Source organism: Toxorhynchites rutilus, chromosome 3 (genome assembly GCF_029784135.1).
Source record: "Toxorhynchites rutilus septentrionalis strain SRP chromosome 3, ASM2978413v1, whole genome shotgun sequence".
Lineage (NCBI taxonomy): Eukaryota > Metazoa > Arthropoda > Insecta > Diptera > Culicidae > Toxorhynchites > Toxorhynchites rutilus.
In genome coordinates this window covers 41,940,108-41,964,606 of record NC_073746.1, presented here as the reverse complement: position 1 = coordinate 41,964,606, position 24,499 = coordinate 41,940,108, and the positions used below count along the sequence as shown (strand labels likewise).

Below are 24,499 nucleotides of genomic sequence, written 5' to 3'. Positions count from 1 at the left end.
GTTTAATAAAATGGTACTAAAATTGTATTTAAAGATGATTTTAAATTCATTTATTTTTATTCGATTGGCGTTTGCAATCATAATTAGTAAACTCTAGATCAATCTTTGAAGTTGTGAAGTTTATATTCAGATGCGGATTGTTCCTCACCTGCTCAACTGTACATTGCTTGTTTCCGTGTTGGCAAACTAGATAACCCTTATATATTCGCTGATGATGACAAAAAAAATATTGTATACCCACAAATATTTCAAAATTAAACTCATATGAAACATGTGCTTTGTAATTTGTACTTGCTAGTCATTTCTCTACCATACAAAAACAATGGGCCACAGCAAAGCAGGTACAGCAGGGTACAGCTAGTAAAATTTGAAATAAAATAAACTTGAATGGAGTTAAAATGGAATTTAGGCGCAATTCAGTTATTTCCCCAATTGTTTTAATTAAAAAAGGAAAAATGTCCACGTGGACAAAAGGGGGTAGGGGTATGAAAATGTCCACACTTGTCCCCGGAGGGGGAGGGGGGAGTCTAAAATCATGCTTTTTCTATCCACGTGGTATGTGGACAGCCCCTTAGTCGAAATGGCAAGGTTACCAATTATTGACATGTAAATCAGCCGATCGTTTTGAATTTTTCATTGATAATACTTATGAATTTTGAAGTGGTCTTATAGAAACTGGACAGCTAAAATTATCATATTTAAGCATAATAAATAAACAAACAACTCTTTTGAACGAAATTGACGTTAAATATACTTTAATTGAGCTTTCAACAATGTATGAATGTATCTTGTTGAAATTCTAACTGTTTGTGTCGCAACGAAATAGAATCAGGGTGGTCTTATAGAAGTTGGACAGAGTGTACGTAACAATCCACATTTCCGATTGCAACGCTTTGAATACGTGAAGGAAGTCGGATATTTTTGTGAGCAGATCTGATGTATTTTGTTCATTTTAAACCCGTAAAACTTATTTCAATTATAATGATTAAAAAAAGTGGGCTTAAGAAAACGAATGGAACATATTATTCCGTTATATAACACAAATCATAAATTGGTAACGAAGATCAAATTCAGATATAATGAATAAACTGAATACCAGAATGAAGAAATTATTATGGCTGAAAATAAGAAAATAAAAAACCATGTCAAATTGCGCTCCGACTGTAAAGTAGAAGCAAAGGTTAACCAAAAAACGAGCGGCATGGAAAATTTCGGACAAATTACGACAACCTTTCCTTAATAATTTAAATCACGTTCCATTGGTTTTTATTGAAGTCGGTATAGACTTTTCCCCCAACGGTTTGCTGTTTGTATAATAATAGCAATAATAATAATAATTATAATAGTTGTTGTTTCGGGTCGAGAGTGCAGTGGGCTCACCGCATTTTCCTACCCACACACACACTCATTTTTCATCTCTTCCGAATACGATCGCAATATAATAGTAGTTAGTCGTTATAATAATCATAATAAATTGGCGTATTACAGATTACACTCATCTTTCCGTACTCTGCTCTTGTTGGTGTTTGCGCTGCGTCGGCTCCTCTCGCACAAACGATTTGTTTTTCATATTTGCCACAATTGACTCTGGGCGCCGATTGGCCATGCGTTTCAATTAAGACAAATTATATCATCTTCGAGACGATCTCCGACTTGGACGCTAGGGCCCTAGCGCCCGTAACCAGATTTGCATCTTTTCCTCCTCCGATTGATTTATTTGAGTGACCTTAATTGGTTTTGGTCGGTTCCCTCGCAACGGAGCCAAATGTAAGGCAATCGAGCAATCGTGCTTAAATGCTTAAGTATTTCCAATGAAGAGGATGACACGTTGAAGTTGGAGTATTTGTAACTAGCTAAGAAAGAAATATGTTTGCCCTGTTTTTTTTTTGTTCTGGCAACTCTTTGGAAAACAATCTGCGTTCGCAACTCGCTGACTCGAAGGGCAGAGTTTTGTTTTGATTATTTCTATGGTATCTTAAATTGTTGTTTCTTGCTGTAGTTGATAGATGGAAAATGTATAACGTTGACTCGCTTCTGTTTGTTTGTTCACTGTTATTCTTGTATATAGAATAAGTTGTGCATTGCGCACGCGTATATAAGTGCTTGAAAATATCTTAATCGGCGTCAAATATTAAAGCTTTTGAAGCAATTCTACAATGCGATACAAAATCTACACTGAGATATACGTGTTGTTACTTTATCTAACATACGCAGCGGATTTACACCATTAATTTAGTTGCCTAGCTAAACAGTACTCTTAGTATTTATATATACAGCCTAACAAGTGTTTATCGCTTTTTACACATCGACCCTTTTTACATTAATTCTACAGTTTCAGTTCAGTTTCTGCTTTTTTGTGGGACATCTGAGTTGAGAGGGGGGAAATTCTAGGGAGATATCACTATCTCGACTACTTATTGTTTCCGGTTGCAATGTTTTTCCTTCGTGCACTTTCATATCGAAACTAAAATCATCGCATGATGTTGCGAATGCGCCTAAATGTAGGCTGCAGCACGTTCTCGATTTTAGGGTAACAAAACAGTGATTCAATTTGTTCAATTATTGTAAATCATTTGTTCCAAATCAAAATCAAAGTTTGTAAAACATATGAGTGCATTGGCTCACAACGTGCGATAGTTTGACATCAAAGCGCCGGAACGCATGGATCACACGCTATCAAAATATTCGAAAGAGAATGGGATGATTTCCAATAAAAATCCGATCAGGAATTAATATCGTGTACCAAAGAACAATATTCCCATTAAACGCAATTAATTTGGCTGCTGCATTTTTTATGAGGCGCGTTTAATTACTTTGATTCAGCAACGCACACATGCTGTGTTTATGTGCAGGAGGTCACTTGGCCTATATTGAATCACAATTAAATTCAATTTGTTCCCGGTTACTGCGTGGGACCCCTCCAGGCTATGTTTTTTCGCTTTTTGGCTCCACTAGCACCACTTCCAGATGGACTCTTCTCACCTTCCCACGCTACATTACATTATTAATCAAATGAATTCGCCTCCTGCCCTTGCTTCGCGTATCGATCGCTCGTCTCCTGGTGCTAAGTGGTCATAAATATGTGCGGACTTTAATTTTGCAAGTAATTCATCGTGTGGTGATTAATTAATCATCGAATCAGTTTGAGACCAATTTGCATCGCTGCACATTTTTGTTTTTTTTTCTACAGCCACCCTCTAATCCGCCCCGGCGGAGCTATCGTGTGTCATGTTCGAATCCAGACTGGCACAATCCGAATCCGGTTCCTGATTGCCGTTGTAGTTGGCTGCTTCCTGCAGTCTCATCAGCATGTTCAGCAGTGGATCCTGATTCTCGGAGTTCGCCGGAGCACTTGCTTCCAACCCAACATCATCGGCGGTGATTTGACGCAGCTGGGGCACCGTTGTGGGTCCGATTGGCCACGGATAGGTGTCCCGAACGTAGGTACACGGATCGACCCAGGTGCCACCGCGTCGTCCGTACAGTTGAACACCCTCGCGGACCGCTTCCATGAGGTACGGCGCCAGATGGTAGTTCCAGACGTCCGTGAACCATACCTGGGAGTCTTGTAAGTTCAGTGGACAGGACAGGAACAGACGGGGTCCAATGGTCACGTCACTGGAATTGTGCGTCTCGAGGAAACTGTTGATGTGCTGCCACACGTTCGGGAGCCATTTGAGGACCTTCTCCAGCTGGGGCTGGGCCTGCTGGGATTGTAGCTCCATGGCGAACAGCTTTCGGCGAAGGTACCGCCCGAGGAAGCCTTTCACCGGTTCCATGTGGTTGGCAGTGAGGACCTAGAAAGGAAGAGAAATGAGAAGTTATTAAATGCATAACAAAAATTCAATTTACGCTCGTCAAGATTATTATACTGCAATCAAAATTTCTCTTCATTATTTCGAATAAAAATCGTATATAGTTTTATGTTTAATATTTTTTCAAGCATATCATAAATTTAAATTACATTGTACTGTCTTATAGGGAAAGAAATTTAATGCAAATTCAACAGTGACAGAAAACCGATGTAAACCCATAATACACCCAGTGTATTTTACCAATTAAAAAGAAGTGTAATGTTCAAGAAAGGAATGCATTGTTGGCGTAGGATTACAAAATTAATGTCGGCGAAAACCAACGTTATGAAAATTTGAGAATGTTTGTACTCTTCAGTACAAACATTTCAAAACCTTGACAAACGTACGAATCAATGCTTGCACTGAGGAGCCCGAACAATTTTCGGAGCAACAAAGTCTTGAAAAGAATTTAAAAATTGTACTGTTGATTGCTAGCTGTATGGAGCGACACTGAAATGTTGAACTTATCGCATATCTAAGTTATTTTTCAGTATCTTTTAGAAGTATCCGATCGGAAAACAGTCACCAATAAGTTCGATCCTCCTCCTAAAATCACACAAGTATTTTCCCGACGAAAAAGCGACATCTGGTGAGTAAAATAGACAGTCTGCTTTGTACATAATCGGGTAATGCATTCTGAAGCAGAGAATTTGCACGTTCGTTTAACACGATAGCAAAATAGAATCTGAGTGTGGCCAGAGTGAACGCAATACTCATAGTGTGGCATTGTTTCCTTTTTCCCCTGAAGAAAGTGATGCATGATGGTTAATTACGACCATTTTCGCAGTGGTTAAATTGTGTTTTTCTGTTACTTCAGTTACTCGTTTTGGTCGGTACATAAATAGGACATATTGTAAAGTGGGATTTTTATTGGAATAATCCTAGACATTGTCCAACTATTCAGTACTTAGTACAAAAAATATTTAGTTTTATTTATTTTAATAGGATCTGTGGTCTATCGATAAATGTTTGAGTTATAAGTGTTCATTTTTGGTACATGCTGACTTTTTAGATTTTTGTTTTCCACCCTAAAATTTCATGTTAAACGTGTCCTAAACGTTGAAAAAATGACGCAATAAATAATTCGTTGAAACGGCGAACTTCCTCTAGGGACGTTAATGCAATATAAGAATTAGAAGAATGCATGCAACAATCAAATTCAATGTGTTTGTATTTGGGAGCAAACCTCTCTTTCTCTCAGACTGAACGTCAGCCTGGAATTGTACCCCAAAAAAGGCCAAACGATGCCAAGCAGGGATCGAATCGAGTCCGGCTAGAATGCAAAGCTGTATAAACGACTAAAGGGTGTGTCGCATCAAATTGCATCACGGAAAAAACGCTGTAGAAATTTAATTTTTAGGAATTATATCTTCAGCTTTCGCTTATAATCAGATAAGAGTGTGTAGATCACGTTGGCCATGCTTCACTGTCAATTTTTCGTAAATTTGGAAAAATGTCGTCGAACGAAAAAGAGCGTCGTGAATTAATCCTGCGCACTCATTTCGAGAATCCGGAGTTGTCACATCGGGACATCGGTAAGATTCTGGGAATCGTCCAATCCACGGTCAGCAGAGTACTAAAACGATACTTCGAGAACCTAACCATCGACCGGAAGGTGAAGAACGGCAAAAATGGATGCTCCGTCAGTGAAAAAGATCACAAGCGCGTAGTTAAGCAGTTTAGACGTGATCCGAGAAGTTCGGTCCGGGATATCGCCAATAAGCTGAATTTGTCAAGTTCATTCGTCCAGCGGACCAAGCAGCGGGAGGGCCTGCGTACATACAAGGCTCAGAAGGCTCTTAACCGCGACGAAAGGCAAAACATGGCGGGGAAGACGCGAGCCCGGAAGCTGTACACCGAAATGCTGACGAAGCCGCATTGTCTGGTAATGGACGATGAAACCTACGTCAAAGCGGACTTTCGTCAGCTGCCGGGCCTGTTGTTCTTCTCCGCAGAGGACAAATTCAGCGTTCCGGAGGAAATTCACAAGCAGAAACTATCCAAGTTTGCCAAAAAGTACATGGTGTGGCAAACGATCTGCTCTTGCGGAAAGCGGAGCGCCCCCTTCGTGATGACCGGCACGGTAAACGGGCAGGTTTACCTTAAGGAGTACCTACAGAAGCGCTTACTACCACTATTGAAGCAGCACGAGGGCCCGACCATCTTCTGGTCGGATCTCGCTTCGTGCCACTATTCAAAGGACGTGTTGGAGTGGTACGAAGCCAACGGGGTCACCTTCGTGCCAAAGGAAATGAACCCGCCCAACGCGCCGGAGCTTCGCCCAATAGAGAAATATTGGGCGATTATGAAGCAGGCCCTCCGGAAGAACCCAAAAGTTGTCAAATCGGAGGCGGACTTCAAGAGAAAATGGATTTCTGTTAAAAAAAACTACAACCTGACGTTGTACAGAACCTTATGAACGGGGTAAAGAGGAAGGTGCGAGCATACGGGCTTGGGCTCGAAGTATGAATAAAAAGAAAATGCCAAAAGTTGTTTAATAGTTTTCATTTTACTGTGTAAAATTTTCAAAAGGATCGGTCTACTGGGCGAATTTCTACAGCGTTTTTTCCGTGATGCAATTTGATGTGACACAGCCTTTACGCTATCCACATAGCTGTGGTATCCTGAATTAGAGTGTAGCTCAGATGAGGGATGGTAATGTTAGAGGCGAATGAACTGCAAAGTTTAAAGCCTCTTAAAAACAAAGAAAGAAGAAGAAGGGATGGTAAACAAAAGAGAGTTCAGATTGTTACGTCAAAAAGATAGTATGTGAGTTATTGTTAGGCGTATTTACAGGAAAGATATATCGGTGTTTTACGGAATATCACATTGGCGATCCTGCCATGATAAACCGTGCATGGAGAAAGTGGTGTGTTTTCAATAAGTGATCTCGTTTGTTGTGTTTTTCTGCCTCCGGTAAGTTATTTGAAAACAGCAATGATAGCGCTGGCTAGAGGCGATCCTGGAAGTGCTGCTAGTATGACAGAAAACATGTTTTCAAATTTCTCAAACTATATGTTTGGCTATGTGAAAATGTCATATAAGATAGAACAAGAAAACAAATATTATTATTAAAACGAAGAATCTTGTGAACTGAACAGTTGAGTTGGATTTTACGTCAGATTATTTTAGGATACAATAGTTGAGACGGGTAAAGCCCAAGTCCAGCTTCTAGTTATATTAAATACTATTAATGTACTATATTGAGTCGGGTTCAGCCCAAGACCAATATTTGATTGTATTTGCGCCGAGTTTCAGCTCAAGGCCAGAATCATTGCATGCAAAACAGTTGAGTCGGGTAAAGCCCAAGACCAGCTTATAGGAATATCAAAATCTATTGTTTCACCATATTGAGTCGGGTTCAGCCCAAGGCCAATATTTGGTTAGATCTGTGAAACAGTTGAGTCGGGTGAAGCCCAAGGCCAGCTTGTAGTGATATCAAAATCTATAGATTCACCATATTGAGTCGGATTCAGCCAAAGGCCACTATTCAGTTAGATCTGCGCCGAGTTCAACTCAAGGCTAGAACCATTGCATGTGAAACAGTTGAATCGGGTAAAGCCCAAGGCCAGCTTGTAGTAATAGCAAAATCTATAGATTCATCATATTGAGTCGGGTTCAGCCCAAGGCCAATATTTGGTTAGAACTACGCCGAGCTTAGCTCAAGGCCAGAATTATTGCACGTAAGTAAGCTCGTAATCATTTCAAATTCTATTTATTCACATCACAATCAAGAAAAAATTTCTAAGACAGTCAATTAGCCATTGTCCAGCAACAAACAATAAAATCTTAGAATCAGTTGAAAGTATCGATACGTTATTTCCAAATTAAAACAGGAAGTGGGTTATATCTATGGTATAACCGCAAGGGTGACGTAGGACTATCGTTGATTTAGAGATCATTTTTTTGAAGTTGAATCTAAATCCATTCTGAATGAATGAGTAAATGAATATTTGGGGGACTTCGAAAACGAGAGCGTTACGTTGGAGGCACAAGGTTCTTCACAAGGATAATCTTCAGAAGCTTTCCTGCTAACTTCACTTGATTGAAAACTCACAAAACCAATTGTATTTTGTAAACTCACAAAACCAATTGTAAATTGTAATAGTCGCAGCATCATATGAATAAAAAACATTAAAATAAACTCTTTCGCTTGAATGTAATTCTCAATTCCAAGGGGAACTGGCAGATTATTTTTCAGTAACGATCATTTCTTTCCAGGTTTCTTCTCGATAACCAGCAAACGAAAAGAGTTGCGCGCGTGCATGTGTGTGTGTGGCGGCTGCTTCGATGTCTTCCCGGGGAACCGTTTTTCGATGCTGATACTCTCTTGGTCACCTTCTCTTCTCCTTCTGATCGATCGGCTTTTCTGCGCTCCCTCACAGTTAAAACAAACTGATTGCGTTTCAGGTCAGGTCAGGCCAGGTAATGAATCCTTCGATCCCTCGATCCCTCGCCGTTCAGCTCGTTCAGCTCGTCCAGCTAGTTCAGCTCGTTCAGTAACGATGTTGTCTTGTCGATGTCCTCACGGAAAATGAATGCGTTTCATGATGATGATGTTGGATTAAAGAGGCTTTAAACCTTTCAGTTCATTCGCCTCTAAGTGAATGCGTTTCACCACCAGAATATCGTTTCACCACCAGAATAAATGCTTTTTGTGCGCGATTGAATCAAGAGAAGGTATGGTTTACGATAGCAATTTGGAAGGCAAACTAGAGGGGGATGAACTCTCTGAGTTTGAAACTTTCGGAGACTGAACAATAATCGATTGAAAATTATATAATTTTCGCGAAAAGAAACATTTTCCGTTGCGCACGCATACAATATTGGATACGAAAATATCCACTGATGGGGAAGAATAACCTTCAGAAGCTTTCCTGCTAATTACACTTGGTTGAAAAATTACAAAATCAAATGTATTTGGTCGCTGTGTTATATGGTTAGAAAACATTAAAATAAACTTTTTCACATGAATGTATTTTTCAATTCCCAGGGGAACTGGCAGATTATTTTTCAGCAACGATTAGATTTTTCCAGATTTTCCTCGATACTTGAACCCCACCGGTGGTTAATGATAACTCGATAACCACCTGTTAATAGCACTTGATTAAACAATATTTGGTCACAGTGTTACATGGATAGAAAACATTAAAGTAAACTCTTTCGCATGAATGTATTTTTCAATTCCTACGGGAACTGGCAGATTATTGTTCAGCAACGATTAGATTTTTCCATTCCATTCCTTCTTTAAGCGTGATTCATTCTGCTTCGGATCAACGGAACAGTATGATAATCATTTCATACAAAAGATAAAATGTCCAAGAGTTATATCATTGCTATTTATTGACTCGAAAAATTGTTTCAATAGCTTAATGATAGCTTCGAAAACAGGTTATTGAAATCATACGTATCCGTATGTAGAGCGCCCACTTGGAAGCCCATTAATCCTATTGGAATGTGAGATGGGGAAGCTCATACTCACGTCTATGCATTATGCTGTACTCTTCCAATTAATTTCGTTCTTGCAGGCCGAACTGAAAAATTGTCAGTTGAGTTAACTCTTTTTTACAGTAATGCTTTTGAATCCGGACACTGCATTACATTCAATATCAATATACTAATCAATCGTATTAATTCAGCATGCACGAAATGTTGTGGCTGCGGTATGATATTGAATGTAACACAAAGTGTCCGGATTCAAATACATTACTGTATAATTACTTCGATGTTATTCTTTTCTCTCTCAGGCTAAGCTAAGAATATAATAAAGAGGGTGGGGTTTACATTCAAGTCTCTTATGGTATATAATATCACGCTTCCTTTGCTTTCGTTCATTTCTTACTCTACTCTCGCACCGTGAGGACTTGTTTGTTTGGGACCAAGAAGACAGCTCGTTAGTCTTTCGGTGGTAAGGCACCACGAAAGCAGCTCGGATAAGCGCACCAGCCGCAGGAAGCGTGAAGAAGCCACATCGCTATCGACCGGGAACTTTAAGTGAAATTCGTCGCTTTCAGAAGTCGAAAAAACTGCTGATCCGCAAGCTACCTTTGCAGCGTTTGGTTCGTGGATTTGCCCAGAACTTCAAAACCGACTTGCTCGTCAAACTTCGCGGTTATGGCACTGCAGGAGACCTATTCGAAGATACCAATTTGTGTGCTATCCACGCAAAGCGCGTCACATTATGCCCAAGGATGTCCTTGGCCCATCGTATCCGAGGAGAGCGTTGCTATTAGCTTAGCATATAATCAGCGGCCCTTTTCAGGGCTCCTAATTTGATGTATTAGAGTTCAGGAAAGTTTTTTGCAGGCCGAACCGAAGGGAGCACTTAGCGAAAATCGTGTTGTCGATGACAATTCGATACCGATAGGTGCCATGGATATGGATTTTGATAGTGAAGAATATGAAATACATGACATGATGTAGTGAATATTTCCCCATATCGAAGAAATCACTTTGATGAAACTGCATTATAAAGTTATTTGTGTACTAATGGCGCAATCTATAGTCGATTCTAATTTGCGCTGGGTATTTCCTCGGAGGATTCGATTCCTCCTTTGAGCGTTATTAATCTGTTTCCGGCAAAAGGTAGTACTATGATAATCACATTATTCGGAAGATAAAATGAAGATGTTTTCTGCTAATTTCCTTCAACCTTCAAACATCTCTTTCTCCCGTTTGTCGTTTTTGCGTTCGCTAATCCTTTCTCACAACACCCATTTCTCGTTTGAGAAACTGTTGAGTAAACATCGTTTGCCAGTGCGCGTAGAGCGGGAATTCCTAAAGATTCATTGCACCTCTAATAAATTGCCGAAAGACGTGGTCTTACGTTGATCGCAATTGATTGAAAAATCCAAAACGAAATGTATTTGGTCGCAGCAATATATGAGTAGGATGCAAATAATCGCTCGAAAATGACATGATTTTCGTGATGTGTAACATTTTCCGTTTTTCATGTTATGCATCCAATATTGGATACGAAAATTATCTACTGATGGGGAAAAATAATATTCAGAAGCTTTCCTGTCAATTGCGATTGATTGAAAAATCACAAAACCAAATGTATTTGGTTGCAGTGTTGTATGAATAGAAAACATTAAAATAAACTCTTTCGCATGAATGTATTTTTCAATTCCCAGGGGAACTGGTAGTTTATTTTTCAGCAACGATGATAACAACGAGGGTACCGCGCGTGTATGTGTGTGTGGCGGCTGCTCCGATGTTTCAAGCGGAACCGTGGCATCACTCTCCTTCTGGTGGATTCCCTTCTGGCCTAAGGTGCACAAACAGGCTCTTGGTGACACCGTTCATCAGCGCTTTCATGATGAACGAAGTTAACTTCACCACAACAGCGACAACATGCTCCAATCGCTGTTCAATTATAACTGAGTGGGTTTACGTGGCAAGGTATGCGAAAAGAGTTAATGCGTGCTCATTTGTAATTGTTTCGCTCTCTCATATTGCTCTTATGGCTGTGGAATATATTTTATACAAATTCTGTACTAGTATGGGAGCGTAGTATATGTGTTGTTATTTTTAATCTCATCTAATGTTATGAATGACATCCTGAAACATGTGCTAAAAATTAATTTTGGGTGTAGTTGTCACATCGAGAAACTATTGACAGTGTTTTGATCCAGATGGTTTGTTTATTCAGAAGCGAGAATTCCATCAAAATTGAAGGAGACATTCAGAAGTTATCGATAATAGAATGCGAAAGGCGGGAATAAATTATTCAGCCCACCCACATTGAGAACCTGACGTGGTCAGGATAAAAGATCGCATAATTCCTGGAATTTCCACAATTGACTGAAATACCGTACTTAAACGTTACCGGGAGATCCTTACGTTAAATCGGACAACCAATCAGGCGTAGAGGTGGAACATATGACCGGAATCTACGAGCAAAAGTGATTCGAGCAGTCCACAACAATCCTGGGCTCCCCTTGCGGTATTTGGCAAAAAAGTTAACGGCGACAAATAGACAAATAGCCGGTAACAAATTTTACCTTGCCAAGCGGTGTAGTTGCGTGTGTTGCGGGTAGTTTCAAATTTGTTTACGCAGATAAATTTGCCTGTAAGTTGATGATTTGGCAAAGGATGGAGAGAAGACAAAGGTTTTCATCACTGGGGCAACAATGAATGGAAAAGTTTACAAGGAGGAGTGTCTTCAGAACAGGATTTTGCCATTCATTCGATCACACAGAGGTCCGGTGAAGTTGTGGTCTGATTTGGCAAGTTGCTATTACAACCGATTTAATCGATTCAATTGAAAAAACTCTCAATCCACCAAATTGTCCGGATTTTCGTCCCATCGAGATTTATTGAGCAATTATGAAAGGCTAACTGAATAAATGTGGCAGAATTTAAATCCAGCTCAGAAGGAAAAGTGGTGGAACAAGATAGCAAATACGGTTACTAACAGTACTGGTATCATGCGGAAAGTTCGAAAATTGATCCGAACAACTGACGAATAATTTCCATGGCTTTTCTTGAATTTCATTAAAAAACTACAAAATGACTTTTTTGTACCTTATTTCTATGCTGAGAGATGTCCTACTTTATGCGACCAAACTCTGACTGAAACAGCATGTACATTCGGATTGGGCGATCTCGGATCGATTCTTAGAAGATCGATCTTTTCCATTCCGATTTCCGATTTTTTGGATCGACATTTGCACTCAAGAAAATCGAGAAAATCGATTTTTATGCTTTCGATCTCTTCGATCTTAGAAAAAACATTTGTAGATTTGTTTTTTCAGTATACATCGACTTTTAATCTCACCAAAGGCCATCCAACTTTTTTTAAAACATAATGTCAACATTTGGATCGCTTACAGAGACAGAACTAGCGGCAGCTACTGAGGGGATGTACTGTAATCAGCTGCGCATAGGATCATTTAACTTGATTTTGACATCAATTACAGGCGAATCGTTCTTTTTTAGAACTGGCGCCAAAATCAAGAATCGACTTTGACTAAATGACAGATGTATGGCACGATTGACTTTTATGGAATCATATCAGCTGAGTTCTGGGCGGTTGTTGAATTTATAATAATGGTTCTCCAAATAATTTATTCAATAAAACGACTGCTTGACGGCACCTTATGAATGCCCTGTAGTTGTGGCCTTTATGCTGAGGAACAAAACAAAATGCTTTTCATGTTTGAATAAAAATATGAAATTTGTATTCCCTGTTTGAATTCCCGCCATTCACATAGATCAAGCAGATTGTTTTGTCTCAACACAACACAAAGTCGCTGACGATCGCACACTCAGATCGCAGCTTGCTCTGACTCGTCGAAGGACCACGGCGCACATTCGCCGTAAAACAACACGAAATAAAGTCAATTTTTACCCTAACTTTTAGCGGCACACAGCAGAACTAGCAGAGAAATTTTAGCGGCTAAAACACGCCATTAACCGCTGCACAACACGATGCTGGCAAAAGGACGACAGGATCGAACACGTTCGTTGCTTGTTTGTCGCCCGGTGACTCACAAGACAACGGAGGATGGAAATTACGTTGGTCGCCCTGTTGACCAGATTGGATTTCACTGCTGCTGCTTCACTGGGACACTTCTTCAAAATAAGGCAATTTCAATTTAAGATCCTACTCCTTTAATTGTCACAAACAGAATGAGGAAAAACTTAAATCTACACATCCTTACGCACTAACAGAATAAGAAAAAGAAAAACTTAAAACTACACTTCTCGCTATGTATGTGTGTACGACTGCATCGACGAGTGCAGCCGATTACATCTTCGTTTCTTCCGATTGCATCATCGTTCTCCCCCTGTTCGTCTGCAGCTGGCTCGGGTCGCGTTCGTCGCGAACATACTCCCGCCGGTTGGAATATCATTCCAAATCGGAAACCTTCGTCTCTCCGTTATCGTTATCAGATATAGGAAGAGGTGCTAACTTCCGGATAGATCGTCGGAAAACTCCTGTCGATGTCTTTACATCAACGACTCGGACCACATTATCTCCTCCCGGGTAAAGTGCAACAATCTTACCCAATCTCCATGATTGAACGGGTTGATTATCTTCTATAATTAACACAACAGTATCCATTTTCATATTCGGCTCACCTTCGGTCCATTTAGCTCTTGACTGTAGCGTCGACAAATAATCACGGGACCACTTTGTCCAAAATCTATCACGTAAATGATTTAAATACTGATGTCGGGATAAACGGTTCACTGCTATATCAGAATACGATGGTTTCAAAACTGGCTCCAACGGTTTACCGAACATCAGATGAGCTGGAGTTATCGGAAGTGTTTCGTTGGGATCATCAGATAACGCATAAAGTGGTCTGGAATTCACTATAGCTTCGATATGCGTTAAAACGGTACCGAACTCTTCGAACGTCAAAATTGCGCTGCCTAACGTACGATGTAGATGACGTTTGACCACTTTGACACTTGCCTCCCACAATCCGCCAAAGTTAGGGGTTCTAGGCGGAATGAATTTCCATTCTATCTCACGTTTAAGTAGAAAATCGTCAATTCTAGTCTTTGAAGTTTCTTCACGGAACATCACGAATAATTGGTGTAACTCCTTAGCAGCGCCAACAAAATTGGTTGCATTGTCCGACAGAATTTTACGAACCATTCCACGTCGGTTGATAAATCGATCCAAAGCGGCAAGAAAAGCTTCGGTCGTTAGATCCGAAACCAACTCGAGATGAATAGCTTTCGTCGTGAGGCACACAAACAATGCGATGTACGCCTTAATATGTTTCGGCTTGTATCTTCCCTCTTTCACTATAACAGGACCAGCATAGTCCACACCGGTGAGCTCGAAAGCTGCAGCTAACGTCACACGTTCCTCTGGTAAATTTCCCATTAATGGCGGCACTGCTCTCGGATTGGCCCTAAAACACTTCACGCAGCTGCGTGTCACTTTTCGAATAACAGAACGAGCTTTTACAAACCAGAATTTTTGTCTTATCGCTGCCAGCAAACCGGATGGTCCCTCGTGAAGTCTCTCCTCATGATATTGTCGAATCAGCATCTCCGTCACCCGATGATTATGTGGAAGAAGCAATTGATGTTTGGCATCGTACGGTAATTTAGAATTTTGTAGACGTCCGCCGACGCGTAGAAATCCTTTCTCGTCCACAAAAGGTTGAAGATTTGCAAGTCGTTTGGGTAACTTATTTCTCTGAATACACTGGATCTCTTCATTAAGCGCAGTATTCTGAAGTACTCGTACTATATATCCCATCGCATCCCGCATATCTTGTACAGAAATGTATTGGGATTTGTTTCGCTCTTCCTTCGCCATACATAGTAGTCGAGTGAATCTCACCACCTGTGCCAAAACACGTTGCAATTTTGAAAACGTGCCGCACCGCTCAAATATTGGTTCATCTTCAAAATTTACCACTGGATTACTAACAGTCGGTCTTCTCATTTCTGGTAATTCGTCATCTTGTAATATTGGTGTCTCCAGAATTTCGTAGTTGGTAGCTTGCAAAAACGGCGGACCATTCCACCACATGTCAGAACGTCGTAAACTTTCTGGATGACAGCCTCTGGAAATCAGATCTGCTGGATTATTTTCAGATCTTACATACTTCCACTCATAATCGTTAGTAAGTCCATATATCTCTATAACTCGATTTCTCACGTAGGTTTGAAGTTGATTGGGATCCTTTTTTATCCACGCAAGCACTATCTGACTATCCGACCACAACTTGACATCATGCACTTTTATTTTCAAAATAGGTATCACTAGGTTGATCAATCTTGCCAATAACAATGCGCCACACAGCTCAAGTCTAGGCATAGTAAGACGACGCAAAGGACTAACTCTGGACTTGCTACACACTAGTCTAACTAACACTGTTCCCTCCGTTTGAACACAACGTAAAAACACACAAGCGCCATAAGCAGTGCACGACGCATCGGAAAAGCCATGAATTTCAATGCGATGAGCATCAGAGATTACGACACATCTCGGAATTTGTATCTCGTTCAACTGCGGTAGTGACTGATGGAACACGATCCATCTTTTCAACATCTCACCTTCGAGGACCTCATCCCATCCTAACCCAGCAGCCCACAATTGCTGCATAATGGACTTGGCTGACACTATTACTGGTGATATGAGCCCGAGCGGGTCAAACAGTTTGGCAATTTGGGATAGAACATGTCTTTTTGTCACTTTCGCATCGGATTGCATCGTTTCCGGACTTCTACAAAACAGGAACTGGTCAGTTTTCGGATTCCAAAGAACACCTAAAGTTCGAATCGTTTCACTCGCTCCAGAATCTTTTATGTGCACTAATTTCTTACGATCTTGATCAGGAACACCATCGAGCACCTCGTTGTTGTTAGAACACCACTTCCGAATAGGAAACTTTCCGTTCATCATAAGTTGCTCAATTTCACATCGTAATTGCTTCGCAGATGATAGCGTTGAAGCACCACTCAGAATATCGTCCATATAACAGTCTTCCAATATCACTTCGGCAGCTGCAGGAAAGTTTCTACTCTCATCTCGTGCCAGCTGAACCATTGATCTCACTGCTAAGAACGACGAAGGAGATGTCCCATAGGTTACCGTTGACAACTCTAACACTTTTATTTTTTCTGCGGGCTGGTCACGCCAGAAAATTCTTTGGTATCTCGTTTGTTTTGGATCGATCTTCACCTGCCTATACATTTTCTCAACATCTGCTGAAAATGCATAAATGTGTTTCCGGAAACGCAGTAGTATGGCAAATAAATCGTTTTGGATTTTGGGACCGATCATTAGCACTTCATTCAAGGATAATCCATTTGACTTCGCCTTACCATCAAATACCACACGTAGCTTTGTGCTGGTACTTGAAGATTTGAGTACAGCATGATGTGGAAAATAATAATTCTGCTGTCCTGGTGGATCGTTCTCCTCGTGAATCTCGTGGCAATGGCCAAGGTCCTGGTATTCCTTGATGAAAGTTTGGTACATCTCTTTCATAATTGTATCATTGGATAGGCGCTTTTCACTTGACAGGAATCTCTTCATCGCTAAAGATCTGGAATTACCTAGTTGGTTAATGGATTCGCGGAAAGGTAATTGGACCACAAATCGACCATCTTCATCACGACGATACGTTCTGCAAAAATGGTCTTCTATCTGTTGTTCTTCACTAGTTGGCATTTTCTCCTCAAAAAGCTCTTCTTGCACGAAAAACCTTTGAATCTCTTTCAACAACGGATCCTCATTGGTGGCACACAACACGTTAACAGCTTCGGTCTCGTACTTGAGAGCACCAGCAAAAACCCATCCAAATTGTGTCTCGTACAAGCTTGGAAGACCTTCGGCCAATTTCAGTTGATTTTGTCTCAAAATTTGGAAAAATAGTTCGGCCCCGATCAACAGATCCACATCTCTTGGCTCATTAAACATTGGATCGGCTAACACAATACCTGGCGGAATATTCCATTCAGAAATGTCAACTGGAGCAGAAGGAACTTTTCCTGTCACTTTTCCTGTCACTAAACAGTCCACGTCACTTTGGAACCCAGTATAGTCGGAAAATAGGCGCATAATCACATGATGTACGATTCTAGACTTGGCACCACCTACACCAATAACTGGAACGTTCGCAGGATACTTTGGAAGCGCCAGTAAGTGAATAGCAGACTCAGATACCAGGTTAACTTGAGACCCGGAATCGAGAAGGGCACGTAGCTTAAATATTTTCCCACTTTTTGATGCTACACTCACCAACGCAGTCATCAAAAGAACTTGTTTTGTTGGTCGTTGAATGCTGGAACATGCTGTAGACACTGGACTATCGGGAATAGCTGACACTGATGCTGTCTTTTCCGAAGTATTTGAACTTTGCGACTTAGGTTCGGTACAAAATTCGCGCTCAAAGTGCAACATTGTGTGGTGCTTTTTACCACACTTCGAGCATGACTTATCTGAAGGACAGTCTCGAATTTGATGGCCTTTACGAAGACAGTTGAAACACATCCCAATTTGCTTCACCTTGCTGACACGCTGACCAACATTCATTTTCAGGAAAGAAGGACACTTGTAATTAAGGTGCGACCCTGTGCACACGTCACACACACTATCTGATGGAACGGATGTCGCTGGATGAGATGTTCTCGGTGACCAGCTGGGCTTCCCCGACTTAGGAAGTTTTTTGGCTACGTTTGAAGAGGACGTCTTATCTATCTCACACCTTTCGAGGACCTGACAATAATTCCTGAGAAACTTTAAGGATTCATCGCAATTTGGAAGTTCCCCATGTTCCAAAGTTTGCTCCCACTGCTTTCTCGTTTCTCCATCGAGGCAAGATGTCAGCAGTTTCACAACGATAAGACCAGCTGTCCCATCGACGCTTTGCTCCATAAATCGCAACCCCTCTACATGACGATTGCAATTGTCGATCAAGTTTCTCAGTTCTTTCCAGCACTGCTTAGATATTGGTTTCATCGACAATAAACCGGAAATGTGGGTGTCGATGATCACTCGCGGGTTCTCAAACCGCTCCTCCAACAACTGCCACGCTTGTTGATAGTTGTTGTCGTTAATGATTCTGGCATCCAGGATGCCGGAAGCTTCACCAATTAACGCTTTGTCAAGGTATTGCAGTTTTGTTGCATCGGAATCACCACACTTACCTACCAAATCATTAAACAGCGCCTTGAACTTTGGCCACGCTTCATACTTTCCGTCGAATGTCGGAATCGGCGTCTTCAGAGGTTGTTGGGTCACAATAACTTGAGGGGATCCACGGTTGTTATGTGTTGGATCGGCACGAAAGAAATCCAACAGATGATTGAGCTTTTCCAAAGCATCAGTATGAATGCTGTCAAACTCATCCAACTTTTCGTCCTGGTCTTCTGTTTTCCCAAAACTGGGACACTGAGCCATGATCAAATCATGTTTCGCCATATACTCCGCATAATGCAACTCTAGCTTCTTCTCAAACGCTTTTAACTGCGATAAGTTGGTATTATCGTTTTGCTCTATCGCATCACTTAGCTTGTTGATAATCACCGATACTCGCGCTTGCACTCGGCCTCTCTGATAAACTAATTGTTTAAATTGTTCCATGGTTTCTCTCAATTGCTCTCAAATGGCAACACTTTCGCTAACACAACTCAAATGTTCAAAACTTCAAAATAACACTGTTCGGAAGTTCACACTGCGTATGAAGGCTCACACTTTATTAATCGCGGAAGGATGTATCACGCTCAAATCCTTTAATAATCGCGAATACACGTATCACACTGGTAAATATCCGGTTCGAAGGACCAAATGTTTTGTCTCAACACAACACAAAGTCGCTGACGATCGCACACTCAGATCGCAGCTTGCTCTGACTCGTCGAAGGACCACGGCGCACATTCGCCGTAAAACAACACGAAATAAAGTCAATTTTTACCCTAACTTTTAGCGGCACACAGCAGAACTAGCAGAGAAATTTTAGCGGCTAAAACACGCCATTAACCGCTGCACAACACGATGCTGGCAAAAGGACGACAGGATCGAACACGTTCGTTGCTTGTTTGTCGCCCGGTGACTCACAAGACAACGGAGGATGGAAATTACGTTGGTCGCCCTGTTGACCAGATTGGATTTCACTGCTGCTGCTTCACTGGGACACTTCTTCAAAATAAGGCAATTTCAATTTAAGATCCTACTCCTTTAATTGTCACAAACAGAATGAGGAAAAACTTAAATCTACACATCCTTACGCACTAACAGAATAAGAAAAAGAAAAACTTAAAACTACACTTCTCGCTATGTATGTGTGTACGACTGCATCGACGAGTGCAGCCGATTACATCTTCGTTTCTTCCGATTGCATCATCGTTCTCCCCCTGTTCGTCTGCAGCTGGCTCGGGTCGCGTTCGTCGCGAACACAGATAAATCGAAAAAAAAGCTTTACATTTTTCAAAGATCGATTCTTTGGTACCGATTAAATCAGTGGATCGATCCCTACGCCGTTTGGAAAATTGATTCGACAAGATCGATCTTTTTACAAAGATCGCCCAATCCTAATGTACATTCCATGCCAAGCCGTTTTGCATGATCTCTCGTTCAGGCCGATTGTGTCACATTTACCCGAAACCCACTCACCTGAGAGATATTCACCCGAATTCCACTCACCCAAATGTAACAAATACTCGAATGCGACAGTTACCCGAAAGTAACAATTACCCGAATGTAGCAATTATCGGAATGTAACATCTACCCGAATGCGATACTTACCCGAAAGAATTAGAAAAAATTTGTTTATTTATTTCTGATCAGTGTTATATGACGATCATATTTGTCTCGTCGTTCATTCCCATTCAAAAAGTATTTTTCGTGGGTAGTGAAACTTGAGAAATAGTGACTGTTCGCGCGCAACCGTTCCTTATTTTCGGATACTTTACAGACAAAACAGATATTTAAATTCAAACACAGAATTTAACACGAACACATATATTTGACCGATTCTGTGGTCCGTATATTTCTGTCTCTGATTCTGTTCTCTGTCTAATCTGTTCACAATCAGCTGTTCTAAAGGGTGTGTCACATCAAATTGCATCACGGAAAAAACGTTGTAGAAATTTAATTTTTAGGAATTCTATCTTCAGCTTTCGCTTATAATCAGATAAGAGTGTATAGATCACGTTGGCCATGCTTCACTGTCAATTTTTCGTAAATTTGGAAAAATGTCGTCGAACGAAAAAGAGCGTCGTGAATTAATACTGTGCACTCATTTCGAGAATCCGGAGTTGTCACATCGGGACATCGGTAAGATGCTGGCAATCGTCCAATCAGCAGAGTACTAAAACGATACTTCGAGAACCTAACCATCGACCGGAAGGTGAAGAACGGCAAAAATGGATGCTCCGTCAGTGAAAAAGATCACAAGCGCGTAGTTAAGCAGTTTAGACGTGATCCGAGAAGTTCGGTCCGGGATGTCGCCAATAAGCTGAATTTGTCAAGTTCATTCGTCCAGCGGACCAAGCAGCGGGAGGGCCTGCGTACATACAAGGTTCAGAAGACTCCTAACCGCGACGAAAGGAAAAACATGGTGGGGAAGACGCGAGCCCGGAAGCTGTACACCGAAATGCTAACGAAGCCGCATTGCCTGGTAATGGACGACGAAACCTACATCAAAGCGGACTTTCGTCAGCTGCCGGGCCTGTTGTTCTTCTCCGCAGAGGACAAATTCAGCGTTCCGGAGGAGATTCGCAAGCAGAAACTATCCAAGTTTGCCAAAAAGTACATGGTGTGGCAAGCGATCTGCTCTTGCGGAAAGCGGAGCGCCCCCTTCGTGATGACCGACACGGTAAACGGGCAGGTTTACCTTAAGGAGTGCCTACAGAAGCGCTTACTACCACTATTGAAGCAGCACGAGGGCCCGACCATCTTCTGGCCGGATCTCGCTTCGTGCCACTATTCAAAGGACGTGTTGGAGTGGTACGAAGCCAACGGGGTCACCTTCGTGCAAAAGGAAATGAACCCGCCCAACGCGCCGGAGCTTCGCCCAATAGAGAAATATTGGGCGATTATGAAGCAGGCCCTCCGGAAGAACCCAAAAGTTGTCAAATCGGAGGCGGACTTCAAGAGAAAATGGATTTCTGTTCAAAAAAAACTACAACCTGACGTTGTACAGAACCTTATGGACGGGGTAAAGAGGAAGGTGAGAGCATACGGGCTTGGGCTCGAAGTATGAATAAAAAGAAAATGCCAAAAGTTGTTTAATAGTTTTTGTTTTACTGTCTAAAATTTTCAAAAAGATCGGTCTACTGGGCGAATTTCTACAGCGTTTTTTCCGTGATGCAATTTGATGTGACACACCCTTTATTACGTGACAACGAAAACCCGCACAAAGCAAAATACAAAAAAAAATCTCTCGAGAGAGACGTGATCTTTGCTGCCTTCGCTGTTATGGATCACATGTTGGCTCGGGGTGTTTAAAACTCATTCCTTGCGCAAACAGTGACATTGAATAAAATCCTTTTCAAAATAATAAAAAGTGGAAGAATGCAGTTTTATAACGTGTTATGAAGTTACTCATTCATATGGATGACGCAGCCTGAAAGCTGACAATTTTGGTACATACGGATTATGGCACTGAAGTGCAATTTTAATTATGAATTTATTTTTTCTCAATAAAATTTATTCATAGATCCAAATACATGACATGCATAATTAACCGGGCAAACGTAATGCACTAGGTAAACGTATTCCGTCCGACGTTCGCTCGGTCGGGCCTGATTAAAGTGCGCTACACATACAACGTTCCGTCACCGTGAAGTCAACGTAAAGGAATGAAATGTCAAATATTCTTCCATGGAAATCGTATGGTAGCATTCACATACACCATCACCGGCAAATTTGACGTCGGCAAAATAAGTCCAAGAGAATAGTTGACGGGACGGTGACGGTGACGCTGTATGTGTAGCGCACTTAAAGGATCGTTTCTATGTTTCAAACAAACTGGGCAATCGATAGAACACAAGTTTGCTTGCGAGAGGCCGCCGCTTCCGACGGCGGGTCAGCGACCGATTGGGATTGCATCTCCTCGGCAGCTTGGTGCCGCCTCGGTTCCTTATCCTCGTTAAATGGGAACTTCGCCCCCATTACATTGATCTCAGAATAAATTTCATCTCGTAATACGTAAGTATCCTATTTTTCCTATATATTCCTTTTCACATTCTCATTTAATTTTTTTATGGTAATTCACGAAACGAAATTCAATATTTGCTTTTTGTTTCATTGTATTTTTACGACACAAGCACAAAACATACTGTCATTAAAAAACGCGTAACTTTTTAACCTGTCTACCGATTTACATAAAGTTGGCTGCGTTTGAAAGGTGACTTTACTTTACCTTTCTAATGTTATCAACGTTCAACAGATGGCGTTACGTGTTCCACGATTTAAATAAAAAGTCCCTTTATTTATTGAACATACTGTGTACATACCGCAAACAGTGTAAAATACAAAATCAATGGGACAACACTTCTTGAGTTTACTGCGATTATGAAATGATGAAAGCCTCGGACATAACGATAAGAGTATTGTGCTCAGTGGGAGCTAATCCGCGTATAACTATCCGGATTATTCGGGAGCTTGCTTCTGTATTGAACGGCTCCAAACATTTACAGCAGATTGAGAAAACTGATTTCAATGGTCAAAATAAAAATCTATTTCTTCCGGTTCTGATAAAAGCTTAGCTCAATATAGTAATCTGCTTATTTTAAGTTTAGTTAGATCAGTTAGACTAAAACAGATATTTCAGTAAATTAAAAAAAATATAGGAAGTTGTGTTCAAGACACGACCGCATTATTGACGTAGAACTACGCTGTGGTTTAATTCAAGTCGCTTGTTTAAAACTGCGGATATTATTTTATAATGCTACGAAAATTTTGAAATAACCATTCTACCAGTTTGGTCGCTCTGAAATGTTTTGTTTTCATTGTAGAATCATTTGACGATAATTGTTTGATGATTTATTCTTATGCTCGCAGAACAATACATGCTCGAGATAAGCGCCTTAACCTAAAGCACGATAAAGGAATGCCAGAGACATCAGCGAGTGAGTAATTTGTTCGCGTCCACAACTCAATCCAAAACGAAGATATGTGATGACGCAAAACAAGGAAGAACAAACGATATTCATTGCTTTGAATACAGAACGATACTGGAAGTTTGCCTTCCCTCACAAAGAATGATCGTTTGCCTCAGCGAATTCCACTGTTTATACTCTTGGCAAATATTCCCCTTCGTTCTTCTTCTTTTCCTTTGTTCACGGATACTTTACATCTTACGATTTCCCCTTCGTTGCTCGTTATTGACAGCTCTGTTCGGGAAAGCACACAAATGGACAGAACAAATGTATGAAGAAATGGGAATGCTTCCAATTTTCATCAATTTAAACCATATACAAACTATGGGATTGTAATGTATAGCATATCATATCAAACAAATCTTAGAGAATCTCCGATCCGTTTGGTATGTAAATCGCCAAAACCCGTTCGCGGCAAAAATAGTTATTAACGTTAACTTTAACGTTAACGTTATTTCATAAAAACGTGACCGGTTTTCTGATTTGGCACCCTTAATGAAAGACATAGTTCTACGTCAAAAAAAAACAATTCAAACCAGAAACTAATGGCGGGTTTACATTAGGGAGATCTATAGCTATAGATGGATTTATTCACGTGAATATAGGTGTAAACGGGTGAGAATAAATATGATACACTTATTCGAGGTATATATAACTTGAATAAATTCAGCATATGTAAACGCTTGTGAATTTCTCACTGGTGAGAAATCACTAAAGTTGGATGCAGTTCTACTTCAGGTGAATAAATTCACCGAAAATATGAATATATTCATTATAGAAGTTCACGCTAGTGTAAACAGTTGATGCGATTTCTATGAATCTCATCATATTTCTTCACATAAATATATCACTAGTCTAAACACACCCTAAGACCGACATTCCACTCAGCGGCATCTACACACGCTACACACTGTCTTCCTGTTGACACAACACTTCTTCTTCTTTTTTGACTTTAAGAGGGTTTAAACTTTTCAGTTCATTCGCCTCTAACATTGACACAACACGATGTTACAATTCAACCCTTCTACACAATTGACGTGTCGGAAAGTGTCGACAGT

The 24,499-nt window shown here is 40.8% G+C and overlaps 1 protein-coding gene across 5 annotated transcripts in view; it reads right to left on the bottom strand.

Moving 5' to 3' along the window:
* Positions 1 to 1,244: 1,244 nt before the first annotated feature.
* Positions 1,245 to 24,499, bottom strand: part of LOC129778241 (protein sickie) — a 475,861-nt gene continuing 452,606 nt past the window's right edge. For 4 of the 5 annotated variants that reach the window (XM_055785016.1, XM_055785017.1, XM_055785018.1 and 1 more), the window contains one exon: positions 1,245 to 3,797. In XM_055785016.1, the coding sequence (XP_055640991.1) occupies positions 3,198 to 3,797 (600 nt within the window). In that variant the 3' untranslated portion in view covers positions 1,245 to 3,197. The remainder of the gene's footprint in view (positions 3,798 to 24,499) is intronic. The other variant, XM_055785020.1, reaches the window with a different exon arrangement.